The following is a 20,164-nucleotide window of genomic DNA, read 5'->3' as shown; positions in this document are numbered from 1 at the left end:
GACCAGGGTGGAAGGGAGCACGTCGGGGACACGGGCGAGGACATCCGCCTGCTGTGGGGGCGGCGACATGGGCAGGTGTGGGGGCCAAGGATTCCCGCTCAGGCCCTTCTTTTCGTTCCTCCCTCCCTGCATGCATCTCCACTCGCCCACCCGAAAACCCGCACAAATGCCCCGTGCCAGGCCCAGCAAACAGCCCCGGCCCAGGGCGGGCGGAGGCCTGGGCACACCTGGCTCCCGGCGTCATTCGGGATCAGCGCACAGAGGCAGCAAGGGCAGGAGACCCTGGGGGGAGAGGCGGGACAGAGAGGGGAAACGAGGCCCGCCCCCGGGAGAGTCCAGGCGCACGTGTGGGGGCTACTGCCCGCAGACCTCCGCCTTCCCGCTTTCGCCTTGGAGCGGACGGGGAGGGATCGGACGGGGACCGGATCGGGCTGGGAGAGTAGCTGCCTCGGCGCTCTTATCAAGTCACGTTCCCACGCAAACACCCCCCGGCCTCTCCCCGTCAGTCCTCCGCGTCAAGGTCAGGGGCTCGGCATTCAAAGCAACCCACGTCCGACGCCGGTCCACCCCTGACCTCACCTACACCTCTTCAGCTTCCTAGGCCGATGACCTGCTCTTCTCAGAGACGCGCGTCACCCCTGGAGCCGGCGGGGCTGTAAGCCGCCTGTCTGCGACGCCCCTCTGCTCCTCTTCAAACCCGGCCCCCTGTGGGGACCCCCATCGGGCTGCGTCTCCCCCAGGACGCTTTCCCTCGTCCCCTTGGCCCTCAGAGATTCTCTGTCCCCTGGGCACACGAGAGCCCTGGCCACGCTTGTCCGCGACACTCAGGTGCCCTCGGCAGCTTGTGTCCTCGGCCAGACTGTAAATCTGGGAGGACCACTTCGTGTCTCCTATGGCGCTTAGTGCGGGTTTTCAGGACACAGCGGAGCTCAGTTAATTATTTCCTGGATGATGAACAGAATCACGTTAAGCGGCCCTTCCTCCTCTCCTGGCGACCGCCAAACAGCACCGACAGTTTCGGAGAAAAACTCAGGACCGGCCTCGTGAATAAAAAGCCACATTGAGAGAGTTGCGCCCGCAGGGGGGTGGGTGACGGTGCGGAGCCCGCGTGTCCTCCTGGCCTGAGCTTCCGCTTCTTTCCACGTTTGGAGAACGTGTCCGTGTCACCCTCAGGAAGCGGCACCTCTGCCGACCTCTCCCTGCACACGGGAGCGCCCGTTTCTCTCTGTGTCGCCTGCTCTCTCTGTCCCCTCCCGCGGCCGCCCTTCCAGCTGATGCGGGCTGCGTTCCCCTCTCCTGCCACGGATCCCACCTGCCGTGTTCCTCCTTCCAAACATCATCGTTTTTCTACCTCTGCCCCCACCGGGCTCTTCCTTAGATTCCCGCTTCGCAGTCCTGCCTCCTGCTTCCAGCGTCTTCCTTCCTTCAGCCCCGTCACGTGCACACAACTTGCTTGGGGCCGTTCCACAGCTCTGTCCCGCGCTGGCCGCGCCCCTCAGGGTCGACCTCTGCTTCTCGGGGCGCAGCGGGGGACCTGTCAGCTGGCGGTTGAGCTGGGCGGCTAGGAGCCCCTCTGGGCAGCTCCCCCTCCCTGCTGACCCCTCACGGGGAAGTCACCCTGCAGGAGGCTCTCCCTGGGGCAACCCCCAGCCCTGGGATGCGGGGGGCGGGGTTCGGGGGGGCAGAGGGGAGCTGCTCCGCCAGCCCAGCATTGTCCACCTCACCGGGGGGCCTGGGCGGACTGGGAACACTGCTCTAGCTTCTGTCCAACCAAGCAGCTCCGGCCCTCAGGGGTCTCCCCAGGGGCCTGTTGCAGAGCTATTGTATTAGCCCCCAGGGTCCACACGTGTCTCATCTGCTTCTCTGGGCTCGTGGGAAGGACCGGGGCGGGGGGTGGTCTGTGGGTTCGTGTGCCGGGCCGCTCTCAGAGAAAGCCCTGGAAAGGGCCCACCCGGCAGACAGTGAACACCACCCACCAGCTGTGTGCTTCCCCTATGCCTCCCGGACGTGTGTCCCTCTCCCGGCTAGACAACAGCTAGACAAGCTTCTCCGCAAAACATAAAATGGAAAATGGAAAAAGAGCAACGGGACGGCCGGCAGCAGAAAACTGGAAAACTGGGTCTGGGGGCCAGAGCACCCGCGTCCCGTGGCAGGTCCCGCGTCACCGGCGGGACTTAAGTGCAGGTTCCACCGTTTGGAAGGCCCACCCATTTCCTCAGTCGTGCTCTGGAAAGTTCTGGACTTCTACAAAGACCAGAGGCAGGAAAGAATTTGGATTTCCTGAATCAACTGAAAGACTAGACTCCGACTCTAGCCTGGGGCGAAATGGCTCCTCTCGTCACGACGGCCTTCCCTGCGTTCAAACGCAAGCCTGTGTTCCAGAGCGACCGGTGTGCAAAGCTCACTCCCTCGGGTGTCGGGTGTGGAGAGGGCGCACCCGGAAACCACAGAGCGGCCAGCCGCACGCGCAACCCGCCCGACGCTTCAGCCTCGGGAGGCTGAGTTCACACCCGTCTCGGGATCCCCATGGGAACCCCAGGACGCGGCGGGAGCCACTTACTTACCAGCGCAGGGCGATTTTGATGGGGGTGGTGAGGCAGGACGTGAACAGGTCGGCCGGGAGGTCGGGGATCATGGGCAGGAGCTCGTTGGCCTCACAGGCTGCCAGCTGAATGCAGTTTTTCATGGACGGGGGCAGGGGCATCTGCGCGAGTGGGTGGTTCGGGTTAATGGCAGCAACCTGCAGGGGGAACATTAAAGGCAAAGAGCGGCTTAGGGGTCGTGGATAAGTGCAGGCTCAGCTGGAAATGTGGCCCCAGACGAGACTCGAGGCAGGCTGCACACCCTGGGTGTTCCCGAGGCCCTGCAGAGAGGCCGCCGTGGAGTCCCCTGGGGCGGTGCGGCCTCGCGCTCGTTACCAAGGTCCCTCCCCTGACACTGCGAGGCCGGGTCCCTGGCACATCAGTTGTTTACGGTTTTCCGTGCGCAGGTCCTTCCTTACTCTGATCATACCAACGTCCAAGCATGGTTCCCTCCAGGGCTCTTTCAGTGTCTTGTCTGTTTTAAAACTCAGTCTCTTGTCCGGCATCACTTACTTTGGCGTGTTTACTGACACGGGGTGACGTCCAGCCTACGGGGTGAGCACCGCCACCACCCAAGTGCAGAGGGCGAATGGGAGCGCGGCAGACCCACTGACCCGGCACAGCCGGACGCCTGGGGAGCACACGGCTCCTCGCCCGGCGGTGGGCCGGCTGGTCTCACGCTCCCCTAGCCTCATGTGACATCTCAAAGTCCTTCTAACAGGCGTGTTAACTCTGCAGTCAGGGAAGAGGGTTTTTCTGTTTTGTTTTGTTTCGTTTTAATGCAGAATTTAATTTCTCTTTAGGGCAGGGAAAGTAATATCTGCTTGATATTTCCTTCGATGAGGTTCTGGAAGGCAGGGGCACCGGAAGAGGGGCCTCCAGCTCACTGAAGTTTCAGGAAGAAAGGCTCCACGCTAATTACTGCCTATGGTGAGGGTGCACGCATTTCGCTTTTGACTAAATGAAATCTAATTAAAAGTGTCAATCTAAAATGATGTGACGCGGTAAAAAGTTTTCTTAAAAATCACACACAGGACCATCAGACGCGAGGCCTCCACGCACCCTCATGAAAAGCAGCAGAATTCACCGACGTCTGGGACCCTCACTCAACCGAACCCGCTCCCTCTGCCACGGCCTGGGAGACCCTTCCCGGCCGCACCTCTGTGCGGCCTGCTCACCCACCACGGGTCCTGCTGCCATTTTCAGGGACGCGGCCGGCCGAATGCGCGAGGGCTCCCACGGCTCACCGTGTGGAGCCGGGGCACGGAAGCAGAGGGCGGCCCTCCCTGGGGCTGGGCGCAGGGGACAAGGAAGGTGCGGACAAAACATGCCCACTCAGGGCCGCTGGAGGGGCTTCACGTCTCCCGGGCTTCAGCGGCCCTGAGTGATGATGTGGGCCCAAAATGCCGGTTCCGTGGGCCAGCACAACGTCCAGTACCTGGACACTCACTCACCAACAGCCCCGACCTGTGCGGAATGAAAGCTATTTACCGCGGGTCATAACCCAGCCTGTCTGCAATCCAGGAAGTGAAGCGGGGTGACAGCTCCCAGGCGCCTTCTGACCCCGCCCCGCCGTGAGGACTGGGAGCACGCGGGCCCCGCGGCCTCCTGCCACCTGCGGGGGTCCTTGGGTGACCACCCCAGAGCGGCAGGACTCCTTCCTGTCCCCGCAGACCACAGCTGTGCGTCGTGCCTTGCTCGGACGGGCTGAGCGTGAATCTCAGTGTTTGCTCCTCGCGGCTGCACAGTCGTTGACCCTTCTCAAGGCTCTGTCACGTTCACTATTTCATTTGATTTTTGAAACGCCCCACATGAGGTAAGCCGTATTTCCATTTTTAGAGATCTTCCGCGATGAGGAGACGGTGCCCCCAAGGACTCGGTCAGCGCCTGGGTCGCGCAAGCACGAGGCTGCTCCCGGTCCCTGTGCTGCGTTGGCCCACCCGGGACCCTGTGGAACCCCCAACCCCGGGGCACAGACGGGGCGCCCCGCAGGCTTTGCCCACCAGCCCCCGCGCACTCAGATCCCACGCCCGTGAAGCCGCGCTCACTCACTGGTACGCGGCAGTGCCGACGACGTGGGCCGTCGTGATTGCTGCTGGTCAAACCTTGTTTCTAATCTCAACGTTTCTCAGATGGGAGGTGGTGAAGGTTGTGGTTTCATCAACAACCCAGTCCACAACAGGAGCATTAAGCCCAGAATCCGTAGAAATTCTACTAGACCTCATAATAAGTGCAATTAAAAATTTTTAATTAAAATACAACTTTCAGAAGCATGGGTTTTTTTCCTTAATTATCGTAAGACACAGATAACATGAAATCGACCACTTTAACCATTTTGAGCTCATGGTTCAGCAGCACCGAGTACCTGTCACCAGGCTGCAGCCACCAGGCACTGGGTTTTTAAAGCGAACGTGGCCGAGTCGGCAGACCCACGCCCCAAATCCTCTCCTTGGCTCCTGCTCTCAGATCAGCGTGACGGGGCACCTGCTTCCCAGGGGAGACGGGCTCCCCGGGGCCGCTGTGACAACCCCGCCCGGAAGGGCGACGGGTCCGGGTGCCAGGTGGGTCGGCAGCCCCTCAGGCCCGAGTCTCGGGGAAACGTCAGAGGCTGGGGCAGGGACGTGGGGACGCTCTGGGCCTCGGCACTGGGTGCGAGCGCCCCCTCCCCGGTCCCGGAACCGGGCGGCCAGGCTCAGGCGGGCCGGGCAAACCTCCGTGGAGTCCGGCGCGGAGAAGGGCGAGCACAGCGGAACTTCGGTGGGAAGATGCGGCTGTTACGTACAAACTAGATTCCACACTCTTATTTTCCTTTGCAGAGAGCTGTCCATTTTCACAGCGGAGACGCTGGAGGTCCGCGGGTTTGAGCTTTCTGGTTCACGATCTGATTCCCCGTTAAGCTTCCTCTCTACCGGTGCTGGGAATGGACGCGCAGGCCCTTCAGCCCTAAGTGCGGACACCGGGGCTCTCCCACGCTTGCTTTTCCGTTGAGCACCTGATCTAATGCCTCTCGGGAGGGGAGCACTTAGTCACGCCAACGCCACCCACAGGGAGCTCAGGAGGTGGGTGTGCGCATGCCGGCAGCCGTGGCGGAGCTCGGAGGGCTTCGCGAGGCCTCCGCGAGGTGTGCAGAAGTCTGTTCGGTCTGGTCCACAGGCGGTGCTCCCACCTTGCTTCCGGGTGGCGAGGCAGAGCAGGGCCTCCGTGCGACACTGTTCGGTCTGCACCTCGTGCCGCCCCGCACCCCCCAGCATTTGGCTCAAAGCCTGGAAAGTCCCGAAGCTCAGGAGGCACTCCGTGGACGCCAAAGGTGGACGGGAGGCAGGGACACGGAGAAACGTCTTTATCCCAAGTACATCTACTAGAAATGAAATTTCCCAATTAAAAATGGGCATTGATAGAAAGCCCGACCCCTTCACAGGCCCCGTGCAGCGCGGTGTAAACGGGGACCATGTGGCAGGTCTAGCCGCTGATGGTCTCAAGCAACCTGTCACAGCTGTTCTGCGGGAATCCAGCGGGAAGTGCGCCGTCACGGCCCCTTCCTTCCCACCACGCCGCCAGGCGCACAGAAGGCACATGAAAGCTCTACTTTGGGGATAATTAGGATCTGAAACATTTTTTAAATGACACTCAAGGCAAAGGATTCCACCAACGAATCATCATTTCTCAGGCTCGCTGACCTATCTTAGTGCAGGGGTCATTTCCCACACATCGTGTTGCTTTTGTATTTATCCAAGATGGTGACCTTTTAATCGAACTTAGTCTTTGCAAACAGCCCGCGTGCAAGGGAACGAGTCCCTCAGAGAACCCGAAGAGCCGCCCAGGCGTGGACGTGAACAGCGCCAGCTGGGAGCCGGCACTCACCGAAGGGCAAGCCCGACACGCACCTTTACCCAAAGGGGTTTCTCCTGGGGAACCTAGAGACTCGAACACAAGAAAAATCTTCGACTTTCAGAGCTCACTGGAGCCTTCTGGAGGATTTGGGAAGGGTCCAGAAAAGTCCCCGGATGGGATGTACGGCAAGCAGACCCAGCAGAGGCATCTGCTGACTGTTCCGCACGTGTGGGTCGCCTGGCGCTCGGGAGGGCCGGGAACCGTTCCCTCTGCTCGCTGCGGCTGCTGGGGGCCGCGGGGGGGGGGGGGTGGCGGGAGGAAGGGGCTTCTCTCGTTTTCTAAATAAAACTCTGACATCGTGCAGCTTCTTTCTCCACATACAGATACTCACACGAGACAGGAGTGAGCGCACTGGTAATTCCTGGCCTCTAACAAGGGAAGTTCTGAGAATAACATCTACCCGGCGACAACGCCGTTTCTGGCTCGCGGCACTTCTCTTCTCAACTCAGCGACGCCCACTTCCTAGGGACGCGCAGGGTTCAGAGAGAGACAGATCTCTAGAGGACTCCGTGTGCTGCTGGCCCAGCTCCCTGCAGACAGGAACGGGGCCTCTATCACGGGACAGACACTGCACTGAAGACGGCAGGAAAAGTAGCGGCCGTCACTTTCTATAAGTGACTTACGGGAGTTTACACGTAGCAGGCAGTAAGTAATAACTTCACAACCAACTTCATAACAGGTGGCTGCGGGCTACCTGTTCCCCAGAACGGGAGTCACTTTCACTGGAGGAAGGCCACGGAGGAGCCCTCGGGGCTGCCCTTCAAAGGGCAGAGGAAGAGCCCCTTTACAGCAAGCTTCTCACAGCTGCCCCGAGAGCTCGCCCGAATGAACCACCAGAGCTTGAAGCCATTTAGCTGTTAGCCACCGAACAGTTTTGAAGGTGCTCCGGAGCCATTCTATGCCTCAGTGAGGATGCTTCATCAGAACGAAAAACCAAATTCTACTCGCAGAGAGTCAGCAACCAAAGAAAAGGAGATACTGAGAAATTCCGCACCCTTCCACTTCAAGAAGAGAACTTCTGTTTTTTGGCTTTATGAACACTGCCTGTGTGAACATATGTTTTCAGTTCTCTTGGGTACGAGCCGGCAGGGGAATCACTGGGTCACACAGCGGCTCTAAGTTTAACATCCGAGGAGCCGCCAGGCTGTCGTCCAAAGTGGCTGTGTCACCGCACGTTCCCGCCAGCAGCGTGCGGGCTCCCAGTCCGCCACCTCCTTGCCAGCACTTAGAATTACCCACCTTTGTTCTAGCCGGCGTGGTAGATGTGAAGCACGCCTCGCTGTGGTTTGGACTTCATCTCCCTGGCGGGTGTCGGCGTCCCTGTCCTGCCTTCTGGTGAAGTGAGGACAGAGGGAGCGGACACCCCACCCAGCCCAGCTTCTCATCCTGGCGGGGAAACAGTCTCCTGCCAGAACTATGATGACAGCGGCCGGTTCATCACAGACGCTCTTTAGCCAGCTGAAGACGTTCCCCTCCAATCCTGGTTGGCTAAGAGGTTTTCCTTTTTTAACATAAAAGCGTGCTGGATTCTGTCAAGTACTTTTTTTTTTTTTTTTTTTTTTGCATCAATTGATCTGACCACACGGCTTTTCTTCTCCGGTCTGCCGGTGCGCCGGATCACATTAATTGATTTTTTTAACTATTAAGCCAGGCTTGCACAGCTGGAATGAATCCCCCCACTCCCCCAGTCGTCGAGTGTAGCTTTTTATAGACTGCTAGAACCGATCTGCTATTATTTGCTGGAGGCTTTCTGCATCTAAGTGTGTGAGAGATAGGGTTTAAGTGTTTTGTTTTTGTTTTTTTTCCATTTGTACTGAGTGTCCCTTTCGACATCAGGGAAATAAAATGCCCTCCCCTTTCCACCTTCTGGATGAGCTCTGTAGACAACTGGTGTGAATGCTTCTTTATAAACGTTTGGCAGAACTCTCCAGTGAAAGCACCTGGACCCGGAGACTTCCTTCTCAGGAACTTTTTTTTTTTTTTTTTTTAATTTTTTTTTTTTTCAACGTTTATTTATTTTTGGGACAGAGAGAGACAGAGCATGAACGGGGGAGGGGCAGAGAGAGAGGGAGACACAGAATGGGAAACAGGCTCCAGGCTCTGAGCCATCAGCCCAGAGCCCGACGCGGGGCTCGAACTCACGGACCGCGAGATCGTGACCTGGCTGAAGTCGGACGCTTAACCGACTGCGCCACCCAGGCGCCCCATCTCAGGAACTTTTAAACTACAAGGTCAACGTCTTCAGTGGTTATTGGACTATTCACATTATCTACTTCACCTTGGTCGGGCGTGTGGATTTAGAGGAAACAGCCCACGGCTCGAAGTCGTCAAACTTATGAGTGTAGCGTTGTCCACGTATTCCCTTATTATTCTTTTAATGGCGGCAGGATCCCGACTCCGCTCTCCTTCCCTGTTCGTCGGCCTGGCTGTAGGTTACTGATGATTCCTGAGAAGCAGCCTTTTGCTTCATGGATTTTCGCTGTTTTCACTTTCCATCATTTCTGCTCCTATGGCCGTTATTTTCTTTCTCCTGGTTACCTTGGGTTTATTTGGTTCTCCTTTGATAGCTTCTTGAGGTAGTGCTGCGGTCTGAATGTGTGTGCTCCCCCAAAATGCTGCCGAAATCCTAACCCAGAGTGATGGCGCTAGCAGTTGAGGCCTCGGGAGGGGGACACGTGCCTGAGTTAGGGAAGCCCCTTCCACCGTGTGAGGACACAGCGAGGGGCCCCCGCCAGCCCACGCTGGACCCCTTGTCTTGGGCTCCGGCCTCCAGAGCTATGAGGAATGCACTGCTGTTGTTCACAAGCCCTTCCGGAGTCCCGATGGACTAACACAGGTAGGAACTTCTGACCCATTGTTAATTTTTCTCCGACGTGTTTCTGTTGTGTTTCTATCACTGACTTCTGGTTGATTCTACTCTGGTCAAAGAACGTACTGTCTGATTTCAATCACTTCACGTTTGTCGAGGCCTGTTTTACGACCCAGGACATGCTATACCTTGAGGAATGCTCCCCGGATGCTTGAAAAGGATGTGTATTTGCTGCCGCTGGGTGCGGGGCTCAGTAAGTGGCAATTCGATCCTTACGACTGACACTGCAACACAGACAATCATTTTGTCTCCAAAAGGAGACGGTTTAATTTTCTCTTCTGCAGTCGCACGCCTCCTGTGTCTTCCCTGTGCTGCGCTGCACACATCGGGCTACCATACACAGCCGGAGAGGAACAGGGACGGTGACCTGGCCTCTGACCTGCGTGTGAAGAGACCACCGGTCTGCTCGCCCCCCAACCCCCGGGGGGCCGGCAGCCTCCCACCTGCCCTTCTCCTCCAGCACGGCTCTGTGCTCATGCAGCCACTTTTCTGGCTGCCAGAGAAGACCCACTGCCCCGGGCCGCCGCCGTCTCTGCGAGAGATGCCTGGCCATTGCCTGGGCTCCTCAGGCTCCGGCCCGGTGGGTGGTGGGGAGATCCCGGGGGAGGGGGAGGCTCAGGAACAGGGTCCTGCACCGCATCCCAGGGTGCCGGCCGGGAGCCGAAAGGATTAAACTCTAGATTTACCTTCGGAGAAGCTCCCAGTTTTATGATGGCTGCAAACAGTATATTATATTCATGAATCTGGATTAGCATTTGTTTTTTTTTGTTTCATGCACGCCATTCCAAGACCAAGCGTATCTGATGAATCATGAACGTATCAAGAGAAAATAGCTAAAGGGAGTTTATTCAGATGTGTGTTTACTTACGAGGCCACATCTGTAAATATTTCCTGAACGTCTACCTCAAACGAGGCAACCCTGACAGGTTTACATAATAGGTGTAACTTACAGCCGACAACGCCAACAGAAGAGACGCTGCAAAATGACACATAATTAATTGTCAAATTATCCGTGTAACACACTGCTGCATGCAGTCAGGCCTGGGGAGCGTCCAGGCCGGGGGGTGGGGAGTGTGCAGACCTGGGGACCACCTAGGTTGGGGGAGCGTCCAGACCCGGGCAGCGTCCAGGCCGGGGGAGTGCCCACGAGGGAAGCAGAACTGGAGCTGCACCCTGAAAGGTGAGTGACCACAGACACACTCGCTTGCCCAGGGGGAGGCCTGACACCCTCAGCCGTGAGGGCTCCGAAACTCTTCGCGCAGAGAAATCACTTCCCTTTTTCCCCAGACCTTCACATTACGGGTGAGGAACGTAAAAGCTGCCGAGTGAGAAGCCCAGCTTCCCACACACCCCACAGGAGGGACGGGGCACGGGTCCCAGCCCCGGGGAGCTCCTCCTGCCACACAGGCTGTCGACAGGATGGCATACGAAACACTCTGCAAACAGCACACGTGGCACGAGTGAACGGGAGCCGTATCCACTGGCCAGCAACCGCGGCCTCGGCACGGGGAGCCCAGCTCTGCTCAGCGCCTCCCCAGAGAGCCCTCCCCACCCTACACGGCCCCTCGTTTCCCGGGCCTGCTGGCAGCGACCGTCCGATGCCCTTGAGGCTGCCTCCCCACAAGCCTTCCCCCATTCTGGGCAGCCCCCCAGAGCCAGAGGGCCGGCCTGCCCCACTGGGTCCTTTATGTCCATAATGGAGGGCACTCGTCTCCCCAGCCAGGTGAGAATCCCAATTAGAGGGGCTTCTGCTGGATTTCTTTTTAGATGAGCCCCTCCTCACCCTCCTATAAACAGTTGAAATGGCAGAATTTCTTTTTAAGTTACATGTGAAATTCTCTTCTGTTCTGTGTGTGAGAGCGAATACCAGGTATATATACGTTTCTTTAACACCTTGTTTTGAAAACCTTTGCTGTTGTGAATTCTTACTGCTTACCGTGCATAAAGTACAAGGCACAGAGGAGAGGGGTGAACCTGGCCAGCTGTCATTAGGAAAAGGGCATGAAACCGTCCAGAGTGTGTGCAGAGACGCAGAGGGGAAGGGGGATCACCGGCCACAGCCTCACGTGGCGTGGGCTGGAAATGTGGGCTCACCGGAACACCTGTCGTCAGGACAGCCCGGGGCTCAGCCGTGTGCTGAGCAGCCGCACCGGCCCTCCACAGAAAGCGCTGGCACCTTCTTCGCTAGACAGAGTTACTGACGAGTCTGGGGTGAAGCAGGGCAGAGCAGCGAGTGTGGCCCACGGCAGCCCAGGAATGTAACGCCCCCGCACGGTGACCTCGCCCCACGGACAGCCCAGCCCCGGCCGCTTCCCCTGACGATTTCCGCCCACGAACACGAACACACGGGGGTTTCTCTCCATTCTTCCTGGCAGAGGGCACAAAGTCCTCTCAAGCCTGAGGCATCGAACACAACAGTCCACGTAAACCTAAGAGAAAAGTTAGTACCTGGGGAAACGGAGGCAACCGAGAAAAGAAGGGGATGTCGTTTACAAACCCACAAATCAGCATCATTTTAAGCCTAAAGGACAACGTTGACGCAGTTATCAGGTAACCGCCTTCTGGTTCCTCTGCAGCCGGACTGGGGGCGACGGGGGCGACTGGAGCCTTGGAGCCGGACGCGCCCCGAGCCACGCAGAAGCTACGTGGCGGGGCCGTATCCCGAAGCGCCCGGTGTGCCCGTGGCAAGTGCCTGGAGAGCAGATTCCAGGCAGCGAATGGCAGTCACGACACGTGCCTCTCTCCAGGCAAGCTGGGAACTAACCTGTGGTTTTGGGGGTCACCCGCGGGCGCCACGAGTATGACCCTGGCACGGACCGCAGACTTGGCTGGGGAGGCCACGGGCGTCCACACAATGTCTGTCTCCGGCAGCAGCAAAGGAACCGTGAGACCTCAGGACAGGATGCGTGAGTTGTGCAGATGCACACATAACTAACGTGTCCTGAGGAGACGTGAAGATTCTGACGTTAGTCGCTTTTCGTCAGAATCACTTAGTTTAGCTGCCTGACGTGAGGTTTAGCCGCAGCCATGGATACGTGAGGATGATGTTTACACGCGGGGTTTCGAACGGAAAATCGTCGGGCGGTTCCGTCACCGTGGAGTCGGTGACGCTGCAGGAGCAAGTCTGTTCCTCGCCACGAACACGAGCGTCCGTGCGGCAGGTCTCCGCGGGCCGGTGGCAGCCGGCGGCACGGGTCGCACAGACCGTGCGGAGAACGGAGGGCAGAGTCAGGGTTTACTCGGAGGCGTCGCGGGAAGAGCCTTGCAGGGCGCCGTCGAGCGGGAAGACAAGACGCGGCGCCGCCGAGCGCCACACCGAGCGGTGCGGGAAGCGTCCCGGCGCGTGGCCGCTGCTCCCGGGGAAACGCTCGCAGCCCCCGCCGCGGCCGCCACCTAGAACCACCCGAGCGGCGGTCCAACGCCGAGGAGGACAGGCGGTCGGGACCGAGGCGGGCACGCGGCTGAGCCCCACCTGTCCCCGGGAGAAGGCGCGCTGCGGCTCCCGCCACCGGACGCCCGTGCACTCACCTGCCTCCCGGGCGTCTTCCGGGCCGAGCGGGAACAGGCCTCCCGCACACGACAGCGCTGCAGACGCTCGTCCCCCACTCCGTTCCCGCCCACCGCCCCCAACCACGGCGGGGGCCGGGCACCCAGCGCCAGCCACAGACAGAAGGGAGGTCCGCTGGGCAGGGGTGCCCCGCCTCTTCCCGCCTCACGCACCGCACGCCGCAACCGTCAGGAGAAAACACCACCGGCCGAGGGTGCCAGAGCGGCGGGTGAGAGCGGCCCGGGCCCCCGACCGCACGTGAGTAACGATGTTGCGGGCCTCCCAGGCCCTCCCAACGACGACCAAGCGCTACGTGTTTGCAAACCGACAGGGAGCTGCTTTTGCCTTCCCGCCGGAAGCATCCAGACGCGGACACCGAAGGGCTGGGAAAGCTCACCCCGCGCATCCTTCCTCAGGTCGTGACCTGAGAGTCGGCCCTACCAGAAGGAAGGAGAAAAACCAAGGAAGAGGCAGCGGGGGGTGGGGGGGGTGGTGTCTGGAAAACAGTGGCTGCTCCCAATGAAGGGAGGCCCAGGACGGCGACTCCGGGAGGCGCCTTCGAGGAGCGCGGGGGGGGGGGGGGGGGGGGGGCGGGGAGGAAGACCCTCCGGGCAAGGCACATTCCGAGACGCGACGCAATCCCAGCCAATCTGGGAACCCGGGAAACACTAAAGAGCTAAGTCAAGAAGCAAAGAGAAAGTCTCCAGGAAGATCCAAGAAGCAAACAAAAACCGTTACACAAACGGAAACCACAGCACCCGATTTAGCCACCGAATGAGGTGTTTACGTGGATGCGATCAAGGAGTCAAGGCTTGACGTCGGTCACGTTTTAGAAGCGGCCGACACACAAAGCCCGGGGCTCCGCCACAGGCAGGGAACGGAGGGCTGCCGTAAAAGTCAACGTCGCAGAGCTACGAAACCATAGATGTGACTGATTCCTGATGAAACCAGAAGCAAAAACATACAGCTGTTGTTTCAATCTGCGAAGGCTACGAAGCACAGAAAACCCCAAACCGGGACATAACGCGAGGGCCGTGGGGAGACGGCCGGGGGCGGGGGGCGGTGGTGGTGGTTGGTGGTCCACCTCCTGCTCGCGCTCTTTAGAACTCACTCATGCACGCAGCAAACGGGGCTTAGAGCTACCACGCGTCTTTGCCACCAAAACTCAACATAATTTCTCCACTTCTTTAAATAGAAGTGACGGCAGCTCTGTTTTGGTTTGTATGATAGCAGAAAGCCCACAGATAACCTCAAATCTGTGAATCAAGCAGTGCCAGCACAAGCATACCGTCTGCATCGACAGAGATGCTCGCTGGAGGAACCAGAAGGCCACGGGCGCAGGGTCCCGGCCGGGAGGTGTGGCGCCAGGCTCGGTTCCCCCACCACTGGCCTCTGGACTATCTGGTCTTTCAAGTCCTGCCATATGCTAATCTGGCAATCCTAAAAATACTTCTCGGGAAGAGACATTGAAAGGAGAGGGGTTTGAAGACTTTCTCTAACTTTCAAGTCACAAAGCAACGTGACCCAATGACACGTGTGGAAGATGCCTGAGTGATGGAGGCTGCGTCCTCCCGGCTGTGACCAGCCTCCGGCTCTGAGCCGTGCTGGTGCTGTGCTCTCCCGGGAGGTGCCGCCCCCTGCACCTGCCGCACTCCTCGGGGGGGTCTCCCGGTCCCGCCACGAGATGGGGCCACGGCCAGCGTGAGAGCCGACGACCGCCCTCCCCCCCCCCCCACGCGTGCCCTCCCCCCGGCACCACTGCGTGCACCGCCGAGGCGCCCCGGCCCGAGCTGCCATCTCCCTGCCTTCTGTGCGATCGTCTGACCCTCTGCCTTTTCACCACTGGCACAAACCACTTTACCTGCAACGTCTCTTAGCTCACACATCACCATCTACCCACTGAAACGCCTGCCGCGTGCTTACTGTAAGTTGACGGCACTTGACCCACGGAAGAGAAGGTAAGAATTTCTCAGAAGAATAAAGCGAAGCGGCTACAGAGGACTTCTGTTTGTCCAGCATCCGATGAAACGGCTAAAACAAACATTAAGATATGAGGTGGGAGCTCATTTTATCATTTTACTTTCTGCTGTTTACGCGAGAGGCCAGCTGGACAGCGGCCAGCAGTAGTAGGTGTGGCGGCAACACACGAGACTCAGCACGCGGTCGTTAGAGGAGAGAATACACATAAGAGAGCTGATCGCAAGACACGCGGCGCGACTTGGTGCTGCCACGGATCCAGCACCTCAGACAGCGTATTTCTCATTTGCTCTCCCCCAGGAGGAGTGAGTCAAGTAAACACTTTTTCCCCCCAAAAAGATGCGTGGAAATCTTTTTTGTCGCGCTCAACCAGATGAACGGTTTCTGAGGCTGCGTGAGCCGTGGCGACACGCAGAGAACATGACAGAACCGGCAGAGGGGACCCGCACGGTGCGGCGAGGTCCGCGCCCAGGCTGCACCCGCCACGCCGCGATGGGCTGAGGCCGGCGGTCCGTCCCTCCTTAACCACCCTGAAGCTCATGAATTGGGATAAAAATCGGGCAGCATTCTCTGGCATTTTTACTTACATACGTTAAATGTAAAAAGAAACCCTTCTATTGCCATATTCATTACCTGACGAGACTTTAGCGCTCACGGGAGAAGCCGTCCCTTGGGTAGACGTGGGTGAAAGGCCTAAACACAAGGTAACGATCAGACAACACAAGACGCGGTCTCCCCCGCTCTTATCGCAGAATGCAAGTTCAGGACTTGAGGGGCGGGACTCTACCTTCGAGGTCAAAGGGCACTGCATTTACCAGTCTCTCTTATGCGATGCCCTGCACAGGGACTCGATTTATAAATGTAAAATATTCAAGTGTGTGACATGTCCATTTTAAATCCTACCACGCAGAATTTCAGATGTTACTGCTGATTATTTCTGCCACATCTCTGATGAAGCACGAAAAGCACAACAATACATTAAAATTGAATCGACCCAAAAAGGCTGGAGGAAACATGTACTCAGGACCATTTTTGCTCCGGAACTGAGAATTTCCTGCACCGCAACCAATCAGAATTCATGACCCCCTCGAGGCTGCAGAATATTCTATTCCTACACTCGCATGCAGGCCACGGGATGAAGGTCTCTTAATTGAAAATGCCTCCACAATTTCCCTTCAGAATTCGCTGTTTGGTTCCAACATCAAATATTAACTAAAACAACCAAGTGAAATGTCTGCTCGTGAGCAGAGCGCCGTACTGGCTCTCCCAGCTCCTCTGCACACGCACACACACACGCACACACACACATGTGCGCACACACAAACACAACATGCACACACGCACACACACACGTGCTCATACACAAACACAACATGCACACACGCACACGCACAAACACAACATGCACACTGTGCACACACACACAAACACAATATGCACACATGTGCACACACACAGCCATGCACACACACAAACAACCCCGCACAAACACAACCACGAACACACATGCACATACGTGCACAAACGTGTGTACACATGCAACCACAACTGTGCATGCACAAACATGCACACACACACAGACACACACACGTGCGCACACACAAACACAACATGCACACACGCCCGCACAAACACAACATGCACACTGTGCACACACACAAACACAATATGCACACATGTGCACACACACAGCCATGCACACACGCAAACAACCCCGCACAAACACAACCACGAACACGCATGCACATATGTGCACAAACGTGTACACACATGCAACCACAACTGTGCATGCACAAACATGCACACAGACACACACGTGCGCACACACAAACACAACATGCACACGCGCGCACAAACACAACATGCACACTGTGCACACACACAAACACAATATGCACACATGTGCACACACACAGCCATGCACACACGCAAACAACCCCGCACAAACACATGCACATACGTGCACAAACTTGTGCACACATGCAACCACAACTGTGCATGCACAAACATGCGCACACACACACACACACACACACACACACACACCAGGGACAATAACAAAGATGTAGAACTGATGGCTATGCCCAGATATGGGGCCGTTTCTCCTAAAATCTGCTTTATTTTAACATTTATCCCAGAGGCAGAGGCCACTGGAGCACAAACCAGCTCTAGTCATGTCAGCACTTAACTAATGGTCACATTCGAAATGACACTAAGCAGGGCGCCTGGGTGGCTCAGTCGGTTGAGCGTCCGACTTCGGCTCAGCTCATGACCTCACGATTCGTGAGTTCGAGCCCCGCATCCGGCTCTGTGCTGACAGCTCGGGGCCTGGAGCCTGCTTTGGACTCTGTGTCTCCCTCTCTCTCTGCCCCTCCCCTGCTCACTCTGTCTCTGTCTCTCTCTCAAAAATAAAATAAACATTAAAAAAAATTTTTAAATGACACCAAGTAAAATGAGGTATTAAAAATACGCCCGTAAGTTTGTGCCGAGTACCTCCCGAGCTCTGTCATCGAATGTCCCACGTTGCCCAGAGCGCTGGGACAGCCCTCCCAGTGGGAGAACGAGGGGAGCCCTGCGGAGAGTCCGGCCCCCACCCCCACAGGCGCCCCGGCCTGCAGCGGACACCCGTCGGGGGCGCGAGGGCCTCACCTCCAGCTCCTGCTCCCTCTGCAGGGCGAACTGTTTGAAGGACTTGACGATCAAGCCGGCGTTGGAGCAGTCGTAGACGAATATTGACGGGCTGCCCATCCACGTCTGCAGGTCATAGATAGACAGAGGGATGTACTGCGTGTAGTTCTGGAAAACAAAACACGGCGTGCGTGTGAGTTAGGCCTCCTGGACTGGACCGCCAACCCACACCCGCGCCACAAGGGAGGGAGGACACGTGGGGCCTGGCGGTCGGGGCGGTCTCGAGCTGCTGCTTCTACACGCTGCAAGTAACAGCCGCCCGCCACCTGCCCGGGGGCGCGAGTGCTGGGCGGCCGTCACGGTCTAGGGCCCCGCCCCGGAGCTCCCCTGCAGGTGCCAGCGGCTGGCCGTGTCCTGGGAACGCGAGCCCCTCCCCGCAGCGGGACTCCCCTGCATGTGTCCTACCACACCGGCTCCAGCGTTTACCTTCTGCTCCCACCCCTGGGACCCAAACCACAGCCGCCTCTTGCAAACTTAAAGGATGTGCGTGCACACCAGTTGCCTCTGTGGCTTCCGGGTGTGCTTATGGAACTGCTGCACGCCCCGCCTGTCAGGGGGATGAGCTCTGGGGAGCTGCCGAGGCCCCTCCGATGTGCGTGTTTTCCCCACGGCACCTTCTACTTCAGAGACACCCGTAAGCGCTTAAACCTCCAGATGATTTAAACAATCACACTGAGGGGATACGAGTGGATTCGGCCCTCTGATTTTGCAAAATCACACAACAGTAACTTATTAACGTGAATCCGCTAAGAGCAATATTTTTCTGGACAGCCTGTACCGCTCGGTACTCGAAAACACTCCAGTGATTACTGGTAAACGCAGACAAGGACGTTCCTCATCTTTAGAGAGACGGTCACAAGTCTCACTCAAAGGCAACCCGTTTAAGCAATTCTTCTGCACGGAACACCTTCGCTTATTCGCCCTTCCTCGGCACGGACAGGTGAGTGGTGACGCCGGCAGGAATCAACTCTGCACGCTGACAGCGAAGGCGGCCGTGTTTCCTACAGTGGAGCCACAAACGTGGCCTCTGGTGGCGCCAGGAGGATTGTTTAAACGCAACAGGAAAACAGGACAGAGGACAGAAAACCAAAGAGGCCCGAGGGAAGTCTGTCACGAGGGTGGCCGGCGGAGGCTCTCTCGACGCACACAGCGCAGCACCAGATCCGTCGATCGCAGGATGAGGCCACGTCCGGGGACACGGGTGCGTGTGCGCGAGGGAGCAGACACCTGTACCCCGGGAGGGGCACACACATCCTGTGCCACGTCGCCTCGCCACCCCGCCCTCCTCTGCTGGCCTGCCGGTCGTCATTGCCACTACGTGAGAGAACGCTGGAAACGCCGTCTCTAAATACTCTCACCGGAGGATGCTACGATGTCAGTGCTTCCCTAATGAACCTATGCAGTGAGTGCATGCCCAATCAAAATACCAGCGAGAGTGTTCCTTGATGGAATTTGACAAGCTGGTTCTAAAGTTAGTGCAGACGAGAAATGCACAAGAATAGCGCAAAAAAAGAAAAAAAAAAACCCACCATTTTTAAAGGAAGAATAATGAGTAGGGACTCGCACTGGCAGATATTAAATATGCTATAAGTCTATGGTAATTACAGGATGGTATTAGGGAGGACGAGAAAAACAAATCAACAGAGAAAGTCCAGAAATAGACCCGCATATATAATTATAACGAAGGTGGCATTTTAACTCCGTGAAGAATGAACGATTCAGTACGCGATACTGTAAAATCTAACTAGCCATTCAATATTGCTGAGATTCTATGTACAAAAAAAATCTAGATATATTTTTCTTTTTTTTTTAACGTTTATTTTTGAGAGAGAGAGAGCGTGAGTGGGGGAGAGGCAGAGAGAGAGGGAGACACAGAATCCGAAGCAGGCTCCAGGCTCTGAGGCCAACATGGGGCTCGAACTCACGAGCCACGAGGTCACGACCAGAGCCGAAGCCGGACACCCAACTGACTGAGCCACCCAGGCACCCCTAGATAGATTTTAAAACTAAACATAAAAACAGAATAAAAGGTTTTTATTTATTTTGGTGCAAGAAAGGCCTCTTAATTCACAAAACTTAGAAGACTTAAAGAGAAATACAATCAGATAAAAATTACATAAATCTGATAAGCCACACACCAATGACAAGCAACTCGAGAACACAGTGGGCACCGCGCACGTGACAGGATGTTTGGAGGGCGTGTGTGTGTGAGCTTCTGCTCGGACCAGTGAAGACGAAACAAGAGACACGCAAACAGGCAAAGGATACAAACGTGCAACCCGCAGAAGCGGCGGGTGTGATGGAGGATTGGGGAGAGAGCTTCACGCTCTGGATGGATCGTGGAAACACAGATTACAACGAGAACCATCTATCTGCCTCTGCGTTTGTCTTCATCCAGCAGAGTGGAAAGAAATGTAAAAGATGAACAGATCAGCAGGTGTTCCACAGGGCATCGGTTTATTGTTGGCAGGCGTGTAAATAAGGAAGCTTTTTCAGAAAGCCGTTCGCTAGCACGTGCAGGTTTCAAACGTACATGCCTCTGACTCGCACGTGTCCATCCCACAGGAAAAGTTGCATCCGCACGGAGAAATGTACGTGCGAGGACGTACG

The 20,164-nt window shown here is 57.1% G+C and overlaps 1 protein-coding gene across 1 annotated transcript in view; it reads right to left on the bottom strand.

Moving 5' to 3' along the window:
* Nucleotides 1-20,164, bottom strand: part of RPTOR (regulatory associated protein of MTOR complex 1) — a 332,995-nt gene that overhangs the window by 165,468 nt on the left and 147,363 nt on the right. Inside the window, exons 5-6 of the mRNA XM_047093910.1 lie at nt 17,516-17,662; nt 2,565-2,740 (exon numbers count right to left, since the gene is read on the bottom strand). Of these exons, the coding sequence (XP_046949866.1) occupies nt 2,565-2,740; nt 17,516-17,662 (323 nt within the window). The remainder of the gene's footprint in view (nt 1-2,564; nt 2,741-17,515; nt 17,663-20,164) is intronic.

The sequence above is a fragment of the Lynx rufus genome, unplaced genomic scaffold (assembly GCF_022079265.1).
Source record: "Lynx rufus isolate CCGP_SWC_20201006 ecotype Redwood Valley unplaced genomic scaffold, mLynRuf1.p SCAF_37, whole genome shotgun sequence".
Lineage (NCBI taxonomy): Eukaryota > Metazoa > Chordata > Mammalia > Carnivora > Felidae > Lynx > Lynx rufus.
Note: the sequence above shows the minus strand (reverse complement) of the source record. Positions and strands in the feature narration are given on the sequence as shown.